Source organism: Strix aluco, chromosome 12 (assembly GCF_031877795.1).
Source record: "Strix aluco isolate bStrAlu1 chromosome 12, bStrAlu1.hap1, whole genome shotgun sequence".
Taxonomy (NCBI): Eukaryota; Metazoa; Chordata; class Aves; order Strigiformes; family Strigidae; genus Strix; species Strix aluco.
This window is the reverse complement of record NC_133942.1, coordinates 11,510,163-11,530,358: the sequence shown is the minus strand read 5'-3', so window position 1 is coordinate 11,530,358 and position 20,196 is coordinate 11,510,163. Positions and strand designations below refer to the sequence as shown.

Here is a 20,196-nt window from a genome sequence, read left to right as displayed (position 1 = left end):
GGGAAGGCCCGGGGCCATGGCGAGGGGGAGCGCGGCCGGTACGGGCTGCAGCTCGGCCGGCTCAGGAGGGACAAAGCGAACGTTTGTAAGAGGGAGGTTTAGCCGAAAGGGGCTGAGGGCTCGCGGGCTGCTCACGCGATGCACGCGGCCAGCCGGGCCGAGCTGAGGACATCCGCTGCTCCGGGCAAGCCCGCGGCGCCTCATCCCAGCCCCGCGGCTGAGCTCTCCGTGTGCAAGGCAGGAACGGGGAAGCCGAGGGCAGCTCCAGCGATCTCAACTGACAAGATCACAGCTTGAAAAAAAACCCAAAATGCCTAAAAAAAAGAAAGCACACGTGGGGCAGGGCTTGGCCCTCCAGCCCCAGCTCCAGGGGAACAGAATTTCAAACTTGGAAACATCAGTATTTTCTCTCTCAGGTGAACAGCCCCGGACTCAGCCCCTCAGAAGAGCAGCTCGGCTCTGGAGCTCTGAAGCACTCGCACAAGTAGCGAGGGAGGAGAACAGAGGGAAGCGCAGCGCTGGGCTGCAGAGTTCAGTAACAGCTTTTGATCGCTGGTCTGGAGCGTAGCCCTGAGGTAGGTGTAAAGCAGGGTTTAAACAGGTCACCTGTAACCCAGGGCAGGGTTTCTAGAACGACAGAACTCTGTTTATAGTTGAAAGGTCCAAATAAAGCCGAGTTTAAAAACATTTATTTAATGTGAGCTTTTCTACTTGACAAATGTACAAGTCTCGGAAGGTTTAGCAAATGAAACAAAAATTTAATAGACAATGATTACATCCTCAGGGCTTGATTTCATACAGTATTTACATTTTCCTAGTTACAACACCGAATAGGAAGGCTGAAGGAAGTGTCTGCTCTTGGGTTTCGGCGGTGCCATGATCCCCAGCTTTGCAGCAGCTCCTTGCGTGGCACTAACCCTGTACGAGGCTGAACTGGAGCCGGAGGAAGCTGGAGCCTTCGAGCCAGACGGCCTTTTGGTCCTTCTGTACCTGCCATAACCGCTGCAAAAATTATGGTGTGTGTCAAACATCTGCATCCTGCCCCCTTCCCCACACCCATGGTGTACTTACATATGCACCACCATTAGATTTCTAGAAGACTGTGCTTTCATTTTTAATTTTCTGGGGTTTTTTTAAATACACATGGCTGCAAAAATCCCTTTGAAATGTAAATCAAGTGTAGCATTGCTCTAGCGTTTGCCTAAGGGCGAGAAGCAGCCTGAAACAAGGACAGAGAATGCTGAACCAACCTGACTCCTATTAATCCAATTAGAATATCAACATTAAGTGACACATCAGGGTCAACAGCATTTAAATGACTAATATTTTAGTAGATGGGAAGGTGAAAAGGGTGGGAGTAAAACCCACTGGGCTGGCAACTGTTATCTGCTAAAAAAAAAAAGACCAGAATGAGGAAAAACAGGGCAGGGGAGGAGACATTCTTGGAGAGAACAGACAATGGCAGAAGGCAATGAGTTTTAATGAGGCAGACCATATTTCCTCTTTGATGCGATATTAAAGCAGTAAAATGTAAGTAGTTAATATACCAGCAGTTAATAAAACCTAACCATCGTTACATTTTAGGTGTGACTTCAGGTGGGGATTTTACAGAATGTTTTCAAGAGCACATTAGAACCATTTAGAGCTACTCTGAATGGCCTGAACTCCTCCCACCTGACAGGTAACACAATTTCTGTGACACTTACAGACTGAATAAGACCCCATTCAAAGAATTATTTCAGAAAGGCAAGGCATAGGTTGTCCACGTACCTTGTTTCTCTATCTCACATACCAAACGAGGTGAAATTTCTAGGCAGAGGAATTGAGTAACCTGACCACACCACAGTACAGGCAACTTATGTTTAATTCCTTTCCGTGCAGGCAAGCTATGAGCACAGCAAACCTTTCAAGGGCACAACTATAAACCCCAAATCAGAACTTATTGCTCAAGTTTTCTACCGTCACCCCCCTGTTTTTAAAGCGGGTTTGGGGAGGGCATAATTTCTCCACCCATTTCTCCTTTTAGCATTGATTTACCATTATGTTTTGGAGCACAGACCTTCAGCACAAACTGCAGCTACTTGAGTTACCAGACTCAGAACTACGTGAACCCTGAAAATAAGGTCATTGACTCAAAGGACAAGGCCCAGCCTGGCTCTTTCATCACCCTGTGACAGTTCAGTGGCAGATCTGCCCGAGAAGCTCAAGACCAACCCGACTCTTGGATCCAAATGTTATGCTCTTGATGTGGCGTTGCCTTGTATGGTACAATCAAGAGGGAGAACTTGAATTAACAAGGAACTGTGAAGTGAAGTTCAAATATTCCATCAAGTCTTTGAAGTTTTAAGCCCTCTTTATGTTTCCAAGCTCAGAATCCAGTCAGCCTGCTAATAACGGTTAAGGCAGCACACTGAAATTTAGTGTCACTACTTAGCTTGTGGCAGTCACAAGTGAGAAACAAAGGACAATGGCAGTCACAAGTGAGAAACAAAGGACAATTGTTAAATATCCTTCCTCACCAGGAGCTTTTTAAACAAAAAATGCTAGAAAATCAAAGTAGAGCAGTTGTTACCAGGTACCTGGGTAATTTTAATGTCATTCTTAAAGCCCATACTTACTCAGGAAAAGGTAGGAGGACAACAGTGTGATTCTGGGACCATCATCATGCTGTTCTGGACAAAGGAAAGTTACTAATGACCACAAGCAACGTACCCTTTGGGATGGAACTGCTGGCTACCACCATTACTTGTCTTCTTCCTCTTGGATTCTCTGAAGTTTGGTGGCCTTTTCCTCTTCCTCCTTTGGTTTGCGTTATTGCTAAAATAGCTTGAGGTTGTAACTACATCTGCTTCTTCCTCACTCTCAGGTGTGCCGGTGCTTCTCGGAGCCATGTCCACACTTTGGCAGGCAGCGTCTTCTACAGACAGAGAGCGAGTTAACACTAACGAGATCGAGACAGGGCCTGGGCCCCTCAGAACCGTCCACCAGAACACGCTGATGGTACCAAAACTCCCGCCCTTGCTGGTCAGAACCTCCTTTGCGCCACCTTCATCCCGGTGATGCTCCAGGCTCAGCTAAAGGCGTTTCGCAGGTTGGTGTAAAGCAAGGACAGAAGGCAGTTTTGGTTTATCTCATGACGTAAAAGAATACTGGCAAGTCCTATTTTCTCTAGCTTGGCTTCTTGTCTAAGCTATTTCAGTGACACTGGCCTGCCTGTCTTTACACTCTCTTCCCCATGTCAGCTGGAAAGAATTATGGAATACACCATAAATACTACAAATACAGCACTTGTTTTTAAAAACAGCATCAGGAGGCACCGAATGGCCCAGGCAGCTGAGAGCTCCTTCTCAATCAGTCACGATCAAGAGGGATGTGATTCTTTGCACAGTCAGTAGAATAAAATACTTAAAAATGAGGTTTGTAGACATGCACTTATTCCCATTGCAGTGTAAGAAAGCACAGCCTCCTTAAACACAAACATGAATCACCAAAATCGGGGGCCCAAAGTCGAATGGGATAGCCAAGCTGTACCCAATACTCCCAACTGCAACACAGGCCATGTGCTGCGCTCGTGTGAAGTTACCAGATTTGCTGGTCTCAGGGCTCAGTTCTCCATTAGCTGAACTTTGTGTGTAAGGCTAGAGCTGAGCAAAGGTGTTGTAAAACATGACTGTTCTGACCGGAGACCCAGCTTTGTAAGTTCTTCACGTCTGAGCAAGGGCTAGTCAGTGAAGACCTGAACTTACTGACCTCAATTACTATGAAAGAGAACAGGTAGTAGTTCTTGATTGTCTGCCAGGCTACAACGTTACCCCAGATGTAGTGGATGCGGGTGTAAAAATATGCAGGAGGTGCAAGACCTCTGACCTTAAGGTCAGAATTCTCATTATAACTAAGCATGTTACATAAGTCCCAATAACTAATAGGTTAGGAGCAGAGCAGTCTGCTTAGTTCTCGTTTTTCTTTTTTAGTCGTTCAGAGATACGCTGAATTTAAGTAGTGAGAAGACAGCAAAACCTCTGTATGTTCTGAAAGCATGCAATTGCTCCCTTTTGGTAATGATTAAACTGTAAGCATTAGTTATTTGTATTTAAAACAAGGTAACTTTTGAGTGAAACTTCTGATGGAGGAGGAGAGAAGGTACTAAACAGGAAAGTACATGTTTAGGTACAAAGGATACTAAACCTGGTATGGTCCATTCAGAGTACTTATCCATCACTTTAATTATTTCTGCACCATATTTTTCCAGTTTGTCTTCTGTGACACCATCAATCTGCAGTAAAACCTCCGCGTCAGATGACAAGGTTTCTGTAACGTAACAAAGTACCAGTCAGACACGTCAAAAGAGAAATTATGGTATTCTGGAGGGCATTAATTCCTTTTCGTGCCACCCTATGCGTTAAGTCCTTCAGGAAACAAGCCATGCCTCTAGCAGATTTGCTTCTAGTTGGTGAGCACAAAAACTAGTCTGAAAATTCTCTCTGATGACACTTCAAAGTTTGTTTTGCAGCGTGATTGCTTGGGTGGCTCTTATCAGGCAGGGCTGCTACAGCACAAACCACAGCTCCACGGAACCCTGCTGCGTCCACTGCTTCCAGAGCACCCGCTCAGTTACGTAAACTTAAACGTGTTCTCGCTAAATGTTCAAAACGGTGGATTTTCTATCAGAAAAGCCTACAATTGACCGCACAGCCTGCTGCCGACAGGGGCTCCGAGTAACGAGAAGCTGACATTACCTGCTATTTTCTTTAGAGTTGAAGTACTGAAAATATTGAAGTAATGCACGTCAAAGACTTTCCCAAGCGTTTTGCAGGTGTCTGTAAGTTCCCCGAGGCACTTTTTAACCATTTCTTCCCGCTGGGACATTTTTGCCATGGAAGCCCTTTGCTTTCTGATGGCACTGGCGCTTTCTGTTTCATGAAACTCCACCTGTTAAAATAAACCAACCAGTAACTCCTGTCGGGGCAGTTACTGCAGAGCCATCGTTAGCAGACTGACTGGCAACACAGGGAAACACTGAAGGAAACCAAAAGCATTCTTTGATGGACCAAAAAAAGCTATTTACCCAGTATACACTTTTTAAATGATTTTTGTTTTCTTACAGGCTACTCAACCACCCTTAAGTTTCTCCTAGAGAGAACTAGCAGAGTATACACAACACAGGGCAAAAATGCTGAGACCCCAATTCACAGCTGGCTTTAAACAGGGGTCATTAGGTGTAATGCTGAGGGCTCTGCTCTTTGCCAAACACAGCACTAGTGCAGAGGAGATACTGCCTCAAGCAATTCTGGGACTGGTTCCATGACCTTGAAGTGCATTTTCCATCAGAGCTCACCAATGACTGGAAAAAATAGAGCAGAAAATGTAGGAAAAGGTAGCACTGTTCCTTCTTTGCTTCTTAACTAGCTTTTTCTGTGTTCATCACAACTTTCCTTTCCTGTCAAGCTAGAATCAGATGAATGGGGGGGCGAAAAGAAAGATTTAATCCTCTCTGATCTTCTCAAACTCACCTTTTACCTCACAACGTTGTTATTAGCCACGTTCCTGGCATCTGCTAAAGATTCGTTCCTGTACTCCAGCTTGTAGGCAATCTATGTTTAACTGTCCTAGAGTATATGCTACATAAAAACTGTAGCACATTCCTTAAAACAGTATGTTCAAGTAAAAAAAAAAGAGAATTGTTACATACCTGTAGTGATCCATTTAGCACAGCCTGAGCTTTCTCTCCTAGAATTATATATGCTACCGCTTGGTCATTAGCTGTGATATACAAGTCTTCATCCAGAATCTTGTCCAAGACCAGTTTTCTAAAGAGCCTTTCAACATTATGCCTGGAGTAGGCAGCTCCCTTCCCGAAGATTCCAGACTGAATCTTCGCACTCGTTGCGCCTGTGCAACAGAAATCACAGGCTCAGGCTGCGATCAGGAGGTACGCAGGTATTTACAGGCTGTGGGAGACTCCTGAGGGCATTCCATAGTCTATGTACAGCAAAAAACACTTGTATGCACCAGAAACTCCAAGCACCACCAGAAAACTAGTATTATCACTATAGCAACCTGAAACGGATTAAAGCTTTAGTCTCATCTATTTAGGATCATTTATCACCAAGAGATTCCTGGGAAGAATAATTTTGTAAAATACACCTTCCTTTAAACCACTGCTGGTGTTGTGCAGCCCTCCTGCACTTAGTCAGGACTTCACACACCGACTCTCTTGAGGTGGTGTCTCTGGAGGAGCAGTACTTACCCAAGAAGATGTCCACCATCATGTTCAGCGTGTACCTTCCAGAATGTGTATTTCTCTTTGTGTTTATTCGTCCCATTTGTCCACAATGCTCTTGTACAAATCTTATAATGCTCTTCACTTCATCTGTTACATTTCTTGATTTGTAATCCTATTAAAAATAGACTTGATGAGGAAACAGCGTTACGTGGCTCTGTCCTAATGCAAGTTGTTACTGACAACCTTTTCATTATTGAGCTTTTTCCAGTCATGAATTCATTTTGTTCCAAAGAGAGAAATAGTGATTTTCTAGTTAGTACACCTACAGTGATACAATACAGTCTCAGGAATTATGGATTTGATAATGCTCTGGAAAATGCAATAATACATACCAGCTGGTTGTGCTTAATCTCTATTGTGTTAATTCTATAGAGTGAGCTGCAAGATTGCTGCATGAATACCAGTAATCAAGGTCAATCATTTGGAAAGCGTTCCCATAATTATTCTGCTGCCATGCACTAGAATTTACACCTCCAGTACGCATTGAAATGAGAAGCCTGGACTGAATATGCATTATTCTAGCCAAACATTGTTACAATCACAGCTATGTAAGGTAATGCTTCGAACACAGGACTGAGAAGCAATTATCATCAGGTATAAAGCTGATCTGGTTTACAGAGATCAGTAACTCTTCCCTGTCTGCTCTGAGCTCCTGCTCACGCCACTGACAAGTTTGTTTCAATCCCTGGCGCACAAACCCCAACCTCTGGCCTCCTCAAGCAGTGCACACCTCCTGACACGGCACCCGTGCTGCCCTGGCAGCGCAAAGCTGCCTGGAAAACGCCAGAATTGGCAGCTGAAGGGATTTCCCCGCAGCCATTCCAGAGGATCCTGTGTCAGCTCCCGCCTCCTATAAGCGCTGTGGCCAAGAAAATCCACTCCAAGGAACATCCTTACACCTCCTCTGACAGAAACAGGAGCATCGTAAGTCCGTGTGTAATTCCACTCTAGGTTAAACCCTGGAAATAATTCGAAGCATCTAGCATCACAAAAATACAAGACATCTTATTCATTTTCCTTCCCAAATGTCACGTAACCATTTTTTAATGCAGCTAAACGCAAAATCAGTTTAACAACACTATAAATAAGAGCTGTGGTTTTTACCTTCTTTCTACTGCAGTTATCACAGGTTACTTCTGGGTGATCTTTACAGAAGGTGGGATTAAAATTAGTTTCCCCGAAGTAGGCCAAAAGCTGAATTCGCCGGCAGTCAAGGACATTCTCACAGTAGTGAACCATACTGTACAGGTTGTTAAAGTGGGTCTCTCTCGTGTGACTGTTTCCATCTTTCTCCACTGAAATGCAACAAATTCAATTGTATTTGTTAAATCTGCACTTCCGCATTTTTATATATTATCAGATAGACAAAACACAATATTTTTTTTGCTTAAAAAAAAAGATGAGTAGGTTAGTACAGAACTGACCTAGGACAGATTTTACCTCCGGAGTTTTAAAGAATGGAGAAGGGAAATAAGACTACAATTACAAGAATCGAGAGATGGATATGTATGAAGCAAAATGACTAAAATTAAGTACAAGTGACAAAATCTTTCATTACAGAAAACCGTTCAGGTGAAGATGCAGAGTCCTCCCACCTCTGCAACAGCGTAGTAATGAGGAGGTGACACAGTCTAAACGAAACAGAGACCAGCGACTACGCGCCTCTGTTAGCACTGTCTCCGTTAAGTTACGGACGTGAGGACTCACTCAGTATCAGCCTTCTCAGTCTGGTGACATCGCTGTAGCTGTAGAAGAGCAGGCAGTGGGACATCTCGCCGTCTCGTCCAGCTCTGCCAGATTCCTGATAGTAACCTTCTATAGATTTGGGAAGAGAAGCGTGGATAACGTAGCGTACATCAGGTTTATCAATTCCCATTCCAAAGGCAATTGTCGCACATATAACCTGGGAAGGAAATAATCGTTTGTTACGTAGAGTTGTAGGAGTCATTCATGCAGCACTCTGCACTGAAAACAGGCGATCAGGGTTACAAAATTCAACTGTAACACTGCAAGACAAGTACCAAATAGCAAACCCACCCCTCCTTTCAGAAGGGCTATTCCCGACAAAGGGAAAACTCTAAATTTGAGTCTCAATATCTTCGGCAGCGTGCCTCAAGCTGTTTCAGAAGCCTTGTGCTGCTCAGTTCCTTCATACCTGGGTGCAGCACTGCAGCCTTTGATTTGTAAAACCCCCAAGAAAGCGACAGCTAATGTGTTTCTGCAGACCCGTTTGGATTGGTTTTTTAATACTGCATCCAATTTGGCAATAACATTACACAACTTCGCTTTCATTTACTAGGCCAAGAGGGATAAAAGTGCTCTAAATTCTATTCACTACTTTTCCCCGGTTGCTCTCTTTTACCTGGCATCCTTCTTGATTAATCCACTTCTTTTGTACAAGATCTCTGTTGGAGTCAGTGAGGCCAGCGTGGTAGGCGAGCGCCGCAAGACCTTCCCTCTGCAGAATAGCTGCTGTTGTGTCACATTCATGACGTGAAAGGCAATAAATTATTCCAGAGTCATCTGCAAAAAGAGATTTGTGCTACAATACAGCTTCATTCCCTTTCACTTGCTTAACAGTCATACCTGTCGAGTGAATACATTTATTCCAATAGGGAGAGGTTGGCAAGTGTAATGCAATAACTGTTTAATTTTATTAATATCAGATGTTTTTTGTTAAGTTTCTCCTCACCCAATTCCTGTTTTTTTGGTGAGGTTGAATCAAGAAAAGGTTTCCTGCTTGGTACTGCGTATCTTAGGATTTAAAATGCACAAATAAAAAACTACACAAATCAAGAGGCAGAGCAGTTCAGCCAGTGGTAGGGCAGGTCCCAGCACGAGGGAAGCTGTGGAGGGAGCTGGGTGCAGCCCGCTGCCAGCAGCAGGAGCTGCCGGGCTCCAGAAGCGAGCCGGGGAAGAGAGGAGCCCCTGCAGGTACCTCCAAGGGGGACCAGAGATAAGCAGACCAACAGAATTAAACACTGAGAACAGTACGGATATTAGATGGCCTTTATACTCTGAAGACACGATGCTAAAAGGTCTGGCAACCTCCAGAAAGATTACCCAAGAGTTTTACCATCATTTACTTTTCCATCTTAACTTGAACTCTTGACTTTAGGATGCCCATAAATCTGGTTCCCATTATCAATAATATCATTTTGCCTCCAACTTGTTTTTCTTGTAAATACATTAGTCATTTCCAGAAAGGTACAAGTTTGGGGTTTTTACAGCATTATAGAAGCTTTTCCTGCCTTAAGAAGCAGTTCATAAAAAAGCACACAAGCACGCTATGCTGCTCAGTACTCACGGGGATGATATTTTTTAATCCATTCCAAGCAATCCATTGCCACCTTCTTTGGCTTCTTGGGCAATACATCATACTTCAAGTTATGCCTGTTGAAGCTCATTGTAAACCTAAAACAGAACAGTTCATGGGTGCTCGTCAGCTTTAGGGGTGCAGTAATCCTTTCAACAAGCTAAGGACTGACTGGAGTGTCCCCCCTTCAGCTAACTGCTACTCCTTCTGCATTATCGGCAAAGGAATTATTGTTCCACTACGCTCACGGAGATTCACGTCACCCATACTCTGGGTCTAAAAATTCCTGCATTTTTCCTGTGGCTGTGAAAAAAACCAAAGCTCCATGGCACTGTATAGAGGGAAGAAATGCCCACAAACCATAAAACACACACAGACCGATTTGCCTCGCCTTCATTTCCCTTGTTGAACACTAGCATCCACATCTGACCCATCAAATTTGCAAAATACAGTGTCACCTCCCTCCTTCTACCCTAAAATTCATTTCTAAAATAAGAAATTCAACAAAACAGAATTTTTTTTTTTTCCATTGTGTACAATGAACACACTACAATACAATCCAGGCCCAATGATACCTCATTATCTATGTTACTGCCAGTACTAATTAAAAAACACTTCCAGCCTTTGCGGTTTTCCAGCAGTCTCATAAAAAGCACCCTAAAATACAACTTGCGTGTTTTGTCAGCGACAGAAAATTTAATGATTTTCTATTAGACAGCTTCCTTAATCATGGAAGGAAGAGTTTGGCAAGGGGTTTTTTTTCTTACTTTAATATTCTGCTTATAAGTCACATTAAATTCCCTGCACACATTCTCATTTAATCAGCTACAACTACATAAGTATTCCAGGTGGACCTGTAATGCTTTTCTTACTTTACTGAGTTTTCCACTCAGAATTTCTGCGGCACAAACAAATTGCTTCAGGAAACTGCTGAGCGACTTACACTTGTGGTTTTAGCATCTCAAGCTGATTCTGAACGTCCTTCTGCACTCTGGGGTTGGCAGTGGCAGTCAGAGCCATCATAGGAACAGAGCGAAACTTCCTGCGGAGCATATTCAGCCGTTTGTAGTCTTGTCGAAAATCGTGACCCCACTAGTTGAAAAACAAGATTGAAGTATAACTGAGTAAGATGCTCCAACTGATTCTTTTGCCATCTTGGAAAACAAGTCAAGGTTTTCACCTGGCTGACGCAGTGGGCCTCGTCAATGACAAAACGCGCGAGGAGTTTCCTGTCGTAGAGGTTTTCCAGGGCTGACATCAGTCGGTTGCTTGCACAGACCTAGGCACAGAGCCACCAGCGGCGTGAGAAAGCAAAATAACAGCAGCGTCACGTCACCCGCCCGGCGGGGAACACACAAACAGCTGTTCTGGACAGCAAAGGTACAGCCTGAAGGCGTAAAGATGGCAATCAATCAGCTCTGGTTTAATTGACAACGGAGCAGCTGGTGCAGGATTACCGCAGGGTCCCAGGATCACCTATCCAGAGGTCCTGCAATCTGAGTAAATTTAAATGACTTCTGTCACGAAAGACAGGGAAAGACAATGCTGAAAGAGAAACGTAATCAGCACACTGCACACTCCCCTCTTACAAAGCTCCGGGGAATGACATAATCTTTAAAGGCAGCACATAATGAAGTGCACAGCAATCTTTTGACCTGTTACCCTGACAATTACACATTTTCTCCCGGTATTTTCCTATCCACAGCAGCCTAGATGCTAACAGCGACTTGGCAGCAGCTAGCCACTAATATGTAGTAAGATATATTGAAATGGCTGGGCACAGGGTTTTTGTTTTGAGAGTTTACATTGTAAGACATACTCGGTTCTCATTCTTTGTTACTTACTGACTGAAATTAGTTACGTCTGTACAGAGTCTTACTGAATTAACCAAAAAATGTTTAACATTTTTTTTCCCCAGAAGCCCACTCTAAGTTCAGTGTTTCCCCTTTAATACTTCATAGTAATCTTCCTCTTGTTGCCTCCATGATTTTAGAATTCAAATTAAATACAAACCTTCTCAGGGGTAACATACAGAAGCTTTATTACAGGATCTTTTTTTGACAATTGCATATATATTTTTGAAGCATCAGCATCCGTTCTATCACCAGTCAGGTATGTTGCAGCAATCTATATTTAAAAAATATATATATATTAAGCTTTGATATGCACAAAACAGAAGAACCTCCAACTACAGTCCTATATCTAGTTATAAACCAGATCAAAGTATATGCATTTACTATCCTCAGTGAACATTTTCAATGCTTCTTTGTGTAATTATAGATAGCATTTGAAACCCCACCGCACCGTAGACATCACAGATTTTTTCTAATAATAAAACCAGGAGACTATAAGCCAAATTCATTTCTTTGCTCCCAATTCTACCAGCAAACCAATGGCTGACCTAGGGGATTTCTCCGCTTTCTTTGAACTCTCTTTCCAGTAAAGAAAACAGATGTGATGTTTGTTTATTGCTCAATATGCTGTAAGTTTGAATTGAATTCAGAAAGCAGAGATCTTAAGATAAGAAACCAAGTTTCCAAGAAGCACAAAAACATGGTAACACCCTCAGTGACAGGGCCCACAGAACAACATTGCATCGGAAGAGCCTGGATACAACCTGGAGCAGCAATTTAATATTAAGTTTAAAAGTATAACTTGCTATTCACACTGAATAGTAACAAAGGAATGAGACCATGAGGACAAAAGCAGCTCCTAAGGGGTCAGCTGTAGGAGCACACATCTTCCACCCTCTCTTTCTTACTTCTCTAGAAGTGCTTCGCATCTCCAGAACCCGCCCAGCTCAGGAACCGTAGGTGCTTATTTCTGCTACAGAGCCAGGCTGCTCCTCCTAAAAGGTGCCTAAACGCAACTCTCGGTTCTAAGAATCAGGCATCTGTACTTGACAACTAAGCTCCAATAACAAATCCACACTAGCATCAATAAATTTAGCTGTTATGCTGCCAAGATATTCTAGTTAATCTAATTTAGGCCTTCCTACACAGCTTTGTGTGCCTTTTACCATTCCAATCTAATCAATGTTCGCAGTTTATATTTGAGAGACATAAGATTTGCTGTAAATTTTCAGATTTCTAGTTTACTTATCTGCAGTTTAACTAAATAAATAAAACTTACATCTAAAGTCTTCAGCTTCTGAACTTGATCTATTATCAGCGACCTCAGTGGAGAGATCACGATAGTGACTCCGGCAGACACACACGCTGGTAACTGGTAGCACAAGCTTTTACCACCACCTGCAAGGATTAAGCAGAACACAACAATCGTTGGGTATCGAGAGGAAAGGGAGACGGTGTGGAGGAGTGGAAGAGGGGAGGCCTATCTCTTACTTCCCATTTTACAGCACTTTCAGAAACAAACTTTTACCAATGACTGCCTCTAATGCCACACATGTAGGACAAGGAAGAGTTACCACGTGAAATATTACGGAAGGCAGAAATTCGATCACCTCATTCAAGGCACCGCAGTTCATACAATATGCCAGAAATCCTGCAGCCACAGAATTCAAGCAGCACAATTTATCGCCACCTCCGCAAAAGCACAGAGAAAGAGGGAAGTTCGTCACGGGCCTTGCAAAAGGAGCTTCAGGTCTTTATTTCTCAAGAGCCTGCCAGCCCTCAAAAGCCTGCGGCCACGTAGCATTTGAAAATACCTACCCGTGGGCATTAGGATGAAGCAATCTTCACCCAGAAGAGCAGCATTGATGGCCTCCAGCTGATTTGTCCGAAAATAGTGCAAACCAAACTTTTTGTGAAATATATTCATCATTTCTTCAGAATGGGAGAATTTCATACCCCTGAAATGTTCCAGTGCAGGGTTATTAACTGGCAGATCTAGTAGACAAGGAAAACATAGTTAGAGTAAGTTACAATATCAGGTTGTGCTACCCCTCCTGCAACATAAAACCGCTTCACTAGAACGGGAGGCTTGGCCACCACTTCAACCCTTTAAACCTTTTAAACTCAAATCATGACTTACCAAAAAAAAAAAAAAAAAAATTGCATTCATCTAGAATTTAAGACCAGCTAAAGTGTGAATTTTGATTATATGCAAATCTCTGGAAACAAGCTTCTAACCCCTGACTGTAGAAACTGCCCAGTGTGGCACTGAAAGCTCACACAGCTACAAAGAGGCTCCCCCTTTGTGGCTCCCAACAGCAGGTGCCAGCTGAATCAGCGACAAAGCCGATGAAACGGGTTAACATTTCCACCTCCCCTTTTACCAACCCGCTCCTACAGTAACCACAAATAATAGTGACCCACCCCGTGCCCCAGAGGAGTTCGGTTTGCTTCAACAAGTGTTCGTTTTTGCATAAACAGCTAAAACCGTTGTACAGCTTTGAATTAACAACTGCAGAATCATTATTTAATTACAAACACAGAAACGTTCTAGTTTCTAATTTTAGCAGCTTCGTCTTCCCAGCAGCCTGCAACCTGCACGACAAATAAGTATTCAAGAAGTTTGGCATCGCTTGGAGAAAAAAAACAGAAGATGACTTTGCAGAGAGAAACCAAAAGAAATTTCCACAGAAACAAGAGGCTCTGATGCAATCTACAGTAAGGTACTTGGCCTTAGGTTTAAAAATAAGTAAATAAAAATTTAAAGAGGGAAGGACAGTAATCCTAATGAGCATAATTCACCTGAACGGTTCTTTGTTGCCGTTGAGAAGGTTGATTTCGGAGCAGCAGAATTTGATACAAGAGCAGATCCTTTGGCTCTGGACATGATCTTTGACAGCAGCGACTGGGCAGGGGGCCCCTCCCGGACGGGCTGGTACAACGGCGCTGAGGGCGTCTCAGGTGCCGAAACATTCTCTGAATTCTCCCAGTCCTCGTCAAAATCATCAATATCAAAGGGATCGAGGTCAAAGTCTGTATCGTTGAGACCCAGACCACCTTCTGCAGGGGGGCCCCAGGGGGCTTGGCTCTGAGCTTTCAGAGCTGTGCTCTTAAGGGGCTGCTCTGCCCACTGACCGTCCCCACTGTTTCTCAGCCCCGGTTTTCCCCACCAGTTGCTGTCGGAGGACGTTGAACGGAGGCTGGGGGAAGCTCCCTCTTGGCCATTTACCTTGGGTGAATTCAGTGCTGTGGGTTCTGGGCAGGTGATCTCGTCAAGACTTTGCTTTGAAACGTAAGAGGTATCCAAGGTTTGATTGGTTTTGGTAGAAAAATTGCTTGAATTAACAGTCCCAGAAAGCAGAGATGGGAGGTTTGTGGATTTTGGCGAGTTTCTGCCAGAACTGAAGCTCCAGTTGGGGCCAGAACACGGAGCAGCACCGGGACATGCAAGAGGGCCCCGCTCCACACATGCCTTCCAGTTTCTAGGAAAAGTGTTGTTTGTGCTACTCTTGTTCCAAGTAACAGAATTTCCTAGTAATTTTCTCCTGGGAGAGATGGCAAGGGAAGGAAGAAGGAAAACAAATATTTAGTCATAAGCAAAGATTTATCAAGTTCTACAACATACACAAAACCATTTTATCTCTCTCCTATTAAAAATATTAACATATGGTGGCTACAGCATATTCTGTATCACTGTATTTTAAAGATATTTCAAACAAATCTAGGGAAGAGAGAGTAATACCAGAACTAAATTGAACAAAATAATTACAAAATTACTACATCTTCTGTGCAGACATAAAAGAAAAGAATTTCCAACAGCAAGGAACTGATACAGGCAAGGTTGAGAATTTAAAAAAAAAAAAAAAAAATCCTTAGAGGCACAAACCTGAAGTTAAAAAAGTAAAAATATGCTTGAACCAAATTATATTTTTATGTACTTTCTAAAGATTATGTCTGACTAGAGCAATAAGAGGAAATAGAATAATTAGTTTCACTGAGAACACTCAGAAAAAGCACATAGTCCCAGTGAAAAAACAAAACAAAATCCCAAAACTCAATACTTTGTATAGGTATTGCAGCATCCGCAGACGTTAAAGCGGCACGTTGCAGTAGCAATAATCACACTGAAAGGTGACAAGTATGTGCGTACTGGGAGAAGTCATAATCACTGTGGTCAGTGACAGCGATTTAATAGAGATTTAACATTCTCTCAGAGAAAGAGTGTTAAATTAATGCCTCTGGTTAGGGGGAATGGGGATGACACCCAGCAGGTTATACACATCACCCAGCTCCTCGGGAAGGAGCTGGTGCTGTCACCTTCCAGAGGAGAGACACAGGACTCCCCCTGCCTCAGGCTGAATGGGGCACTGGACCCTTTCTTCTGGCAGAACACTGGGGTTGTTAATACTTTCAGCAGTTTGGGGTATTTTTTGCCTTCATTCGGCCAGTAATTTTAAGCTGTTTAAACAACACTTCCGCATCGTCTTTTCCGCGGGACGGAGCCACTCAGCAGGGAGAGGCAGAAGGGGAAGGCTGCTCAGGGGAGCTACCTGAGATCTCTCTGCTGGAGGAGCTCCCTCGCGCACGACAGGGACTGAAGCTCATGGAGGGGGATGGCATCCACCAGCTGACAGATACTGTCCATGACACCGTAGAGCTGCTGCGCCAAATGCCCGCCTTTATCTGTTAGATGGAGTGATTTTAGCAGGCAGCAATACTGATTGTTATTAGAATATGTAACAAGATGATACCACTCTCCCAAAAGACAGTAAATTGCAATAAATAAGTAAATAATTTACTTTCAATATATTTTTTAAAAGTCCATCCGCGTAAAGAAACTGTTTCTGTGTGCACGAACTCGCCCAGGCTACATATTTTTGCCCTTGCCTTTTAATTACTCATCCATATAAATTTTCCAAGACTCGTCACAGTTCTTTCAAACTTATTTCCAAGAAACATTCAAGTTTACATGTTTTGCTTATCTCAAATTACCCCTCCCCAACCACACTAAAACACATTTTATCAAAATATTACATTGCAATTCTAGACTAGGAAGCACCATAGAAAACCTCTCACGAGTGAAAGTCAGCACCTGCCACCTCATGACTTTCCCTTTCAAATCTGGCACCACTGCAAACCACCTGGATTTTGCCAATGAACTGCTGCTACCAGGGGTGCAACCCCTTGGCCTAACACTGACTCACTGGGCGGTCAGGAGAACGCACTGAGCCGGGGTTTGCTATCAGCACCCTGAGGATGACAAGATGGAGCTTGATTAAATTGATTTCCAGAACAGCATTGTTAAAACATAAATAAAAACACTGCTCTGGGAATTTATAAACAGAAAATCTTAAATAACACTGTGGAACAGTACCATAAGCTGTATTTTTATATATTTTGAGAGGAAAGTCTGAACCTGCAGCCTTAAAAGCGGGCTGTGCCACACCTCCACTTAGTAACTTTTCATTCTGCAAGTGAAACTCGGAAACGTTTTAGCTCAGTATCTCTCAAAGTCGGCATCTGTGGGAAGCACTGACACAGCTCCAGCTTACAGTGGTGTGCCTTTGAGCCAGAGCTGATTCAGGAACGATTAGGTTGATCTGGGCTTTTGAGTTCTGAAGAGAAGATCTGTGCGGTGTCCCAGGCTGGCGCTGACAAACCCAGACTCAGGATCAGACAACAGCCCCGAGCCTACACAAGGTACACACACCGTGACACAGCCCCTGCTCCCTCGCCCCATCCGTCAGTTAAAGCTCTCAGCTTGCATGGGATACACAGGAGAACAATTAGTTGCAAACCATCCCCAAAATCGGAGGCATCAAATTTCAAAACGTTTCAGGTACCTGCAGCCTCCGCACCAGGATCTCTTCCAGCAACAGGCTGAGTTGTGGCAACCTGGGACTCAACGCTGCTACCTGTGGATCTTCCACCAGTAGGAGATTCTTTGAAAATATTACTAACATTAAAAGAAAAAGTCATTAAAATACAGGTATCTGTAAATCAAGGCATTTCCATAAGAGAAGTTTATCTTTTAGAATAACAGCATTTAAGATGTGTGTAAAAGATAAACAAGTTTCTGAATACTCAGTTAAAATTCAAGTAGCTGAGCAGTTTATCACTCATCCCATGTGCCAATGTGTAGAGACTTGCTTCAATATTTTTTTTTCCCCTCCCACTATGAAAGGAAAAATAACTGCTTTTTCTGAAGCAAAAGCCACCTTAAACATTGGCCATAACAAAAAAGTATTTCATAAAACATTAACAGCAGCTGTCAACTGCCAACCTGCCAAGCAACAGACACAATCGACTCAATCCATAACTTTTTAACAAGCAGTAGTTTCACATCTCTTTTGGTACTTTTTAAAATCAGACAGTTTTATCAATGAACTTTGTTTCACCTAATGCTTTTTACAGAAGGTGAGAAGGAAGGCAGCTCTTCTTCAGGGGAGGGTGGAACGATATCTAAGTAATCATCCTCTTCAAGCTCAAGGCCTGCGACCAACTCGTTGTCGGCCTCAGCCAGCTCAGGGGGGCTGTGTTTCTCAGCGCTGCTTGGCCTCCGGCTCTCACCACTTCCATCATTAGCAGCTGAAAGAGAAGGGTATTGATATTGTCGGGTAACACTGTAAACTCATCCTGGTATAAGGAAAAATGCAGCTGAACAGAGGGAAAAAGTTAATAGCTAGATTTCAAAATACTCATTTAATACAGTTTCTGACTTTTAAAGGACAAAAAAAAGTTATTACTGCTCCCTTTTTCTTCCTCATTAATAACAAACAGACAAAAACCCCACAAACTGTCTTTCCAGTGGAAAAGTTATATAGCTTGCCTGCAGTTACCTTTCCCCATCAGAAGAGAAAAACTTAAGAGATATATTTCCCTACAAGAGATTTTACAGAAAACTCTTGTTATATTAAATACTAGCTTAAAAAGAGCATAGACTCATCAACTAGCACAGTCCCTATACTGGAATTAGAAGGTGAATTTACATGTATAGAGCCTTATAAGACAAATCCTACTAAGAAAGGCCAGTATCAGTATCATTAATATATTAAAACTAATTTCACAGAAAGAGGGGAAAAGGTAGCAAAGTATTCTATAGAAGAAAAATACAGTTCACAAATCCTTTTGCTATTTAGTGTAACGGCAGCATCACAGAACACTGTTCAATATTATTCCATTGCATAAACATTAATTTCACAAATAAAGATCAAAATTTTCAAAACATAACAGGTAAGGAATATCAAACAGAGAAGCTGTGTGGGAGCACTCTGACTGACAGTCATGAACTTTTTTGGACTGCCGTATGGGCACTCTTACAACTCCACGCGACCAGCTGCTACTCCTGCCCCAGAGACAACGCTCCACTACTTACAACCCGGCACTTTCACACGCTGTGGCCACCCAAACGAAATCACATACCCACAACCGCTCCTCAGATACGGGCATGCAGCTCCCTCTGCTTTCTGAAAGATCAAGCCCTCAGTGTGCAAACACGAACATACTTCCTCCCAGCTCACCGGTACTTTAAAATAAACTGTTACCTGGGTGAGCCTTTTCCCTGTCATCATCCAAAATCACGTCAGCAGATAGATTCTCCCAAAGGTCCTCACCCACAGCCTTGTTACCGCTGCAGGGAGCTGAATCCTCAAGACAGATGAGAGATTGCTGCGACAAGGGCCGTTGTTCAGCCTCTAGAGAGGCCTCCCCGTGGCTGCAAGGCCCCACGTCATCGCCCGTGGTCCCGGGAGAGCCCAGCGGCTCATCCCGGCGAGGGTTTGACCTCTGGGAGGCCTTGCAGGAGGCCCGCTGCCCTTTGGGGGACAGGACCGGCGGTCTGCAATACTTCTTTTCGATTCTTGACAAATCGAAGTCGTCAATGTCATCCCACTCATCTTCTACGGTAATGACGGGGCCGGCCACAGGACTGTGCAGCCCCTCGCTCCCACTCCTCTTTCCAGTGGCCACGGGGCCTTTTGACGTCTCCCCACACCCGGCAAGTGTCGGGCTTGCACAGGCCGTCTCGAGGCCCTGTCCATGAGGGCCGGCTGCTGCTGGGAAGAAATCCTGGATTTGGGTTTTCTTGTCCTTGGAGGCAGGGAGGGCCGAGCCAAGCGCAGCCAGGGAGGTGTTAACGTCTTTGTCCCTCAGTGCCGAGGCGGCGGAGAGGCCCCGAGGCTCCCTGGGCAGGGCGCCGGCCGGAGAAGTCTTCTTGAAGGTAAAGCCCCTGTAAAGAGACGAGCCCCTCATTAGCGGCCCGGCTAAGGAGGGGCTCCCCAGGAGCTCGCCGCACGCTAAAGCTCCGCCGCCCGCTGCCACCCCCACCCGCCGAGGCTCCGCGGAACTCACGCCGGCCGGTGCCGCGGCGGGGGCGGCTTGCTGAGGGCGCCGCGGGCCGAGTGGAGCCGCAGCTGCTCCCGCAGGTTGTTCTGCGGCACAGCCGCCATGATGGGGCGGGAGGGGGCCGCCATGACGGGACCGCCCCGCCGCCGCGCGGCCCCTTCACATTCGGCGCCAAAACAGCGCCTGCCCCGCCCATTGGATGGACGCGCCGGAAGCGGAAGTGACGGAGTGGCGCTTCCGTTTCCGCGGCGAGCGCGGGGTTCCGCCCCGCCTCTCTGCACAAAATGGCGGCGCAGCTAGCCGGAGAGAAGGGCCGGCGGGGCGGAGAGCGGCGGCTGCGATCCGCCCCGGGCACCGCCGCCCTGCCCCAGGCGCCGTAAAGCTGGTTAAAGCGAAGCTGC

The 20,196-nt window shown here is 44.5% G+C and overlaps 1 protein-coding gene and 1 long non-coding RNA gene across 3 annotated transcripts; one reads left to right on the top strand and one right to left on the bottom strand.

Moving 5' to 3' along the window:
• The first annotated feature begins 13 nt into the window (after positions 1-13).
• Positions 14-3,907, top strand: LOC141928818 (uncharacterized). Of its 2 annotated transcripts, XR_012624875.1 has the most exons (4): positions 14-575; positions 819-1,016; positions 1,585-1,681; positions 2,867-3,907. It is a non-coding gene; the product is annotated as an uncharacterized LOC141928818 (long non-coding RNA). The 2 variants fall into 2 exon arrangements; XR_012624874.1 differs by lacking the exon at positions 2,867-3,907 and having other exon boundaries at positions 1,585-2,109.
• BLM (BLM RecQ like helicase) lies at positions 733-19,961 on the bottom strand. Its single transcript, XM_074837554.1, has 21 exons — positions 19,802-19,961; positions 18,997-19,679; positions 17,851-18,040; positions 17,296-17,408; positions 16,003-16,135; positions 14,255-14,997; positions 13,271-13,447; positions 12,732-12,850; positions 11,613-11,726; positions 10,780-10,878; positions 10,543-10,691; positions 9,591-9,697; positions 8,646-8,806; positions 7,991-8,186; positions 7,388-7,578; positions 6,248-6,395; positions 5,690-5,889; positions 4,737-4,929; positions 4,186-4,308; positions 2,713-2,917; positions 733-1,002 (listed from the first exon to the last, which is right to left on the bottom strand). The coding sequence occupies exons 1-21, from the start codon at positions 19,921-19,923 to the stop codon at positions 819-821; spliced, it is 4,350 nt and encodes a 1,449-aa protein (XP_074693655.1). The 5' UTR covers positions 19,924-19,961; the 3' UTR covers positions 733-818.
• Positions 19,962-20,196: the final 235 nt, after the last annotated feature.

What these genes read in the sequence shown, in the direction of transcription:
- BLM (XM_074837554.1), bottom strand. Translation starts at nt 19,923, where the DNA reads ATGGCGGCCCCCTCCCGCCCCATCATGGCGGCTGTGCCGCAGAACAAC. An exon ending in TGTATGTTACCCCTGAGAAG is followed by an intron (nt 10,879 to 11,612) that starts GTTTGTATTTAA and finishes CTCTGTGCCTAG; the next exon opens with GTCTGTGCAAGCAACCGACT. An exon ending in GATGGTGGACATCTTCTTGG is followed by an intron (nt 5,890 to 6,247) that starts GTAAGTACTGCT and finishes TCTGTTGCACAG; the next exon opens with GCGCAACGAGTGCGAAGATT.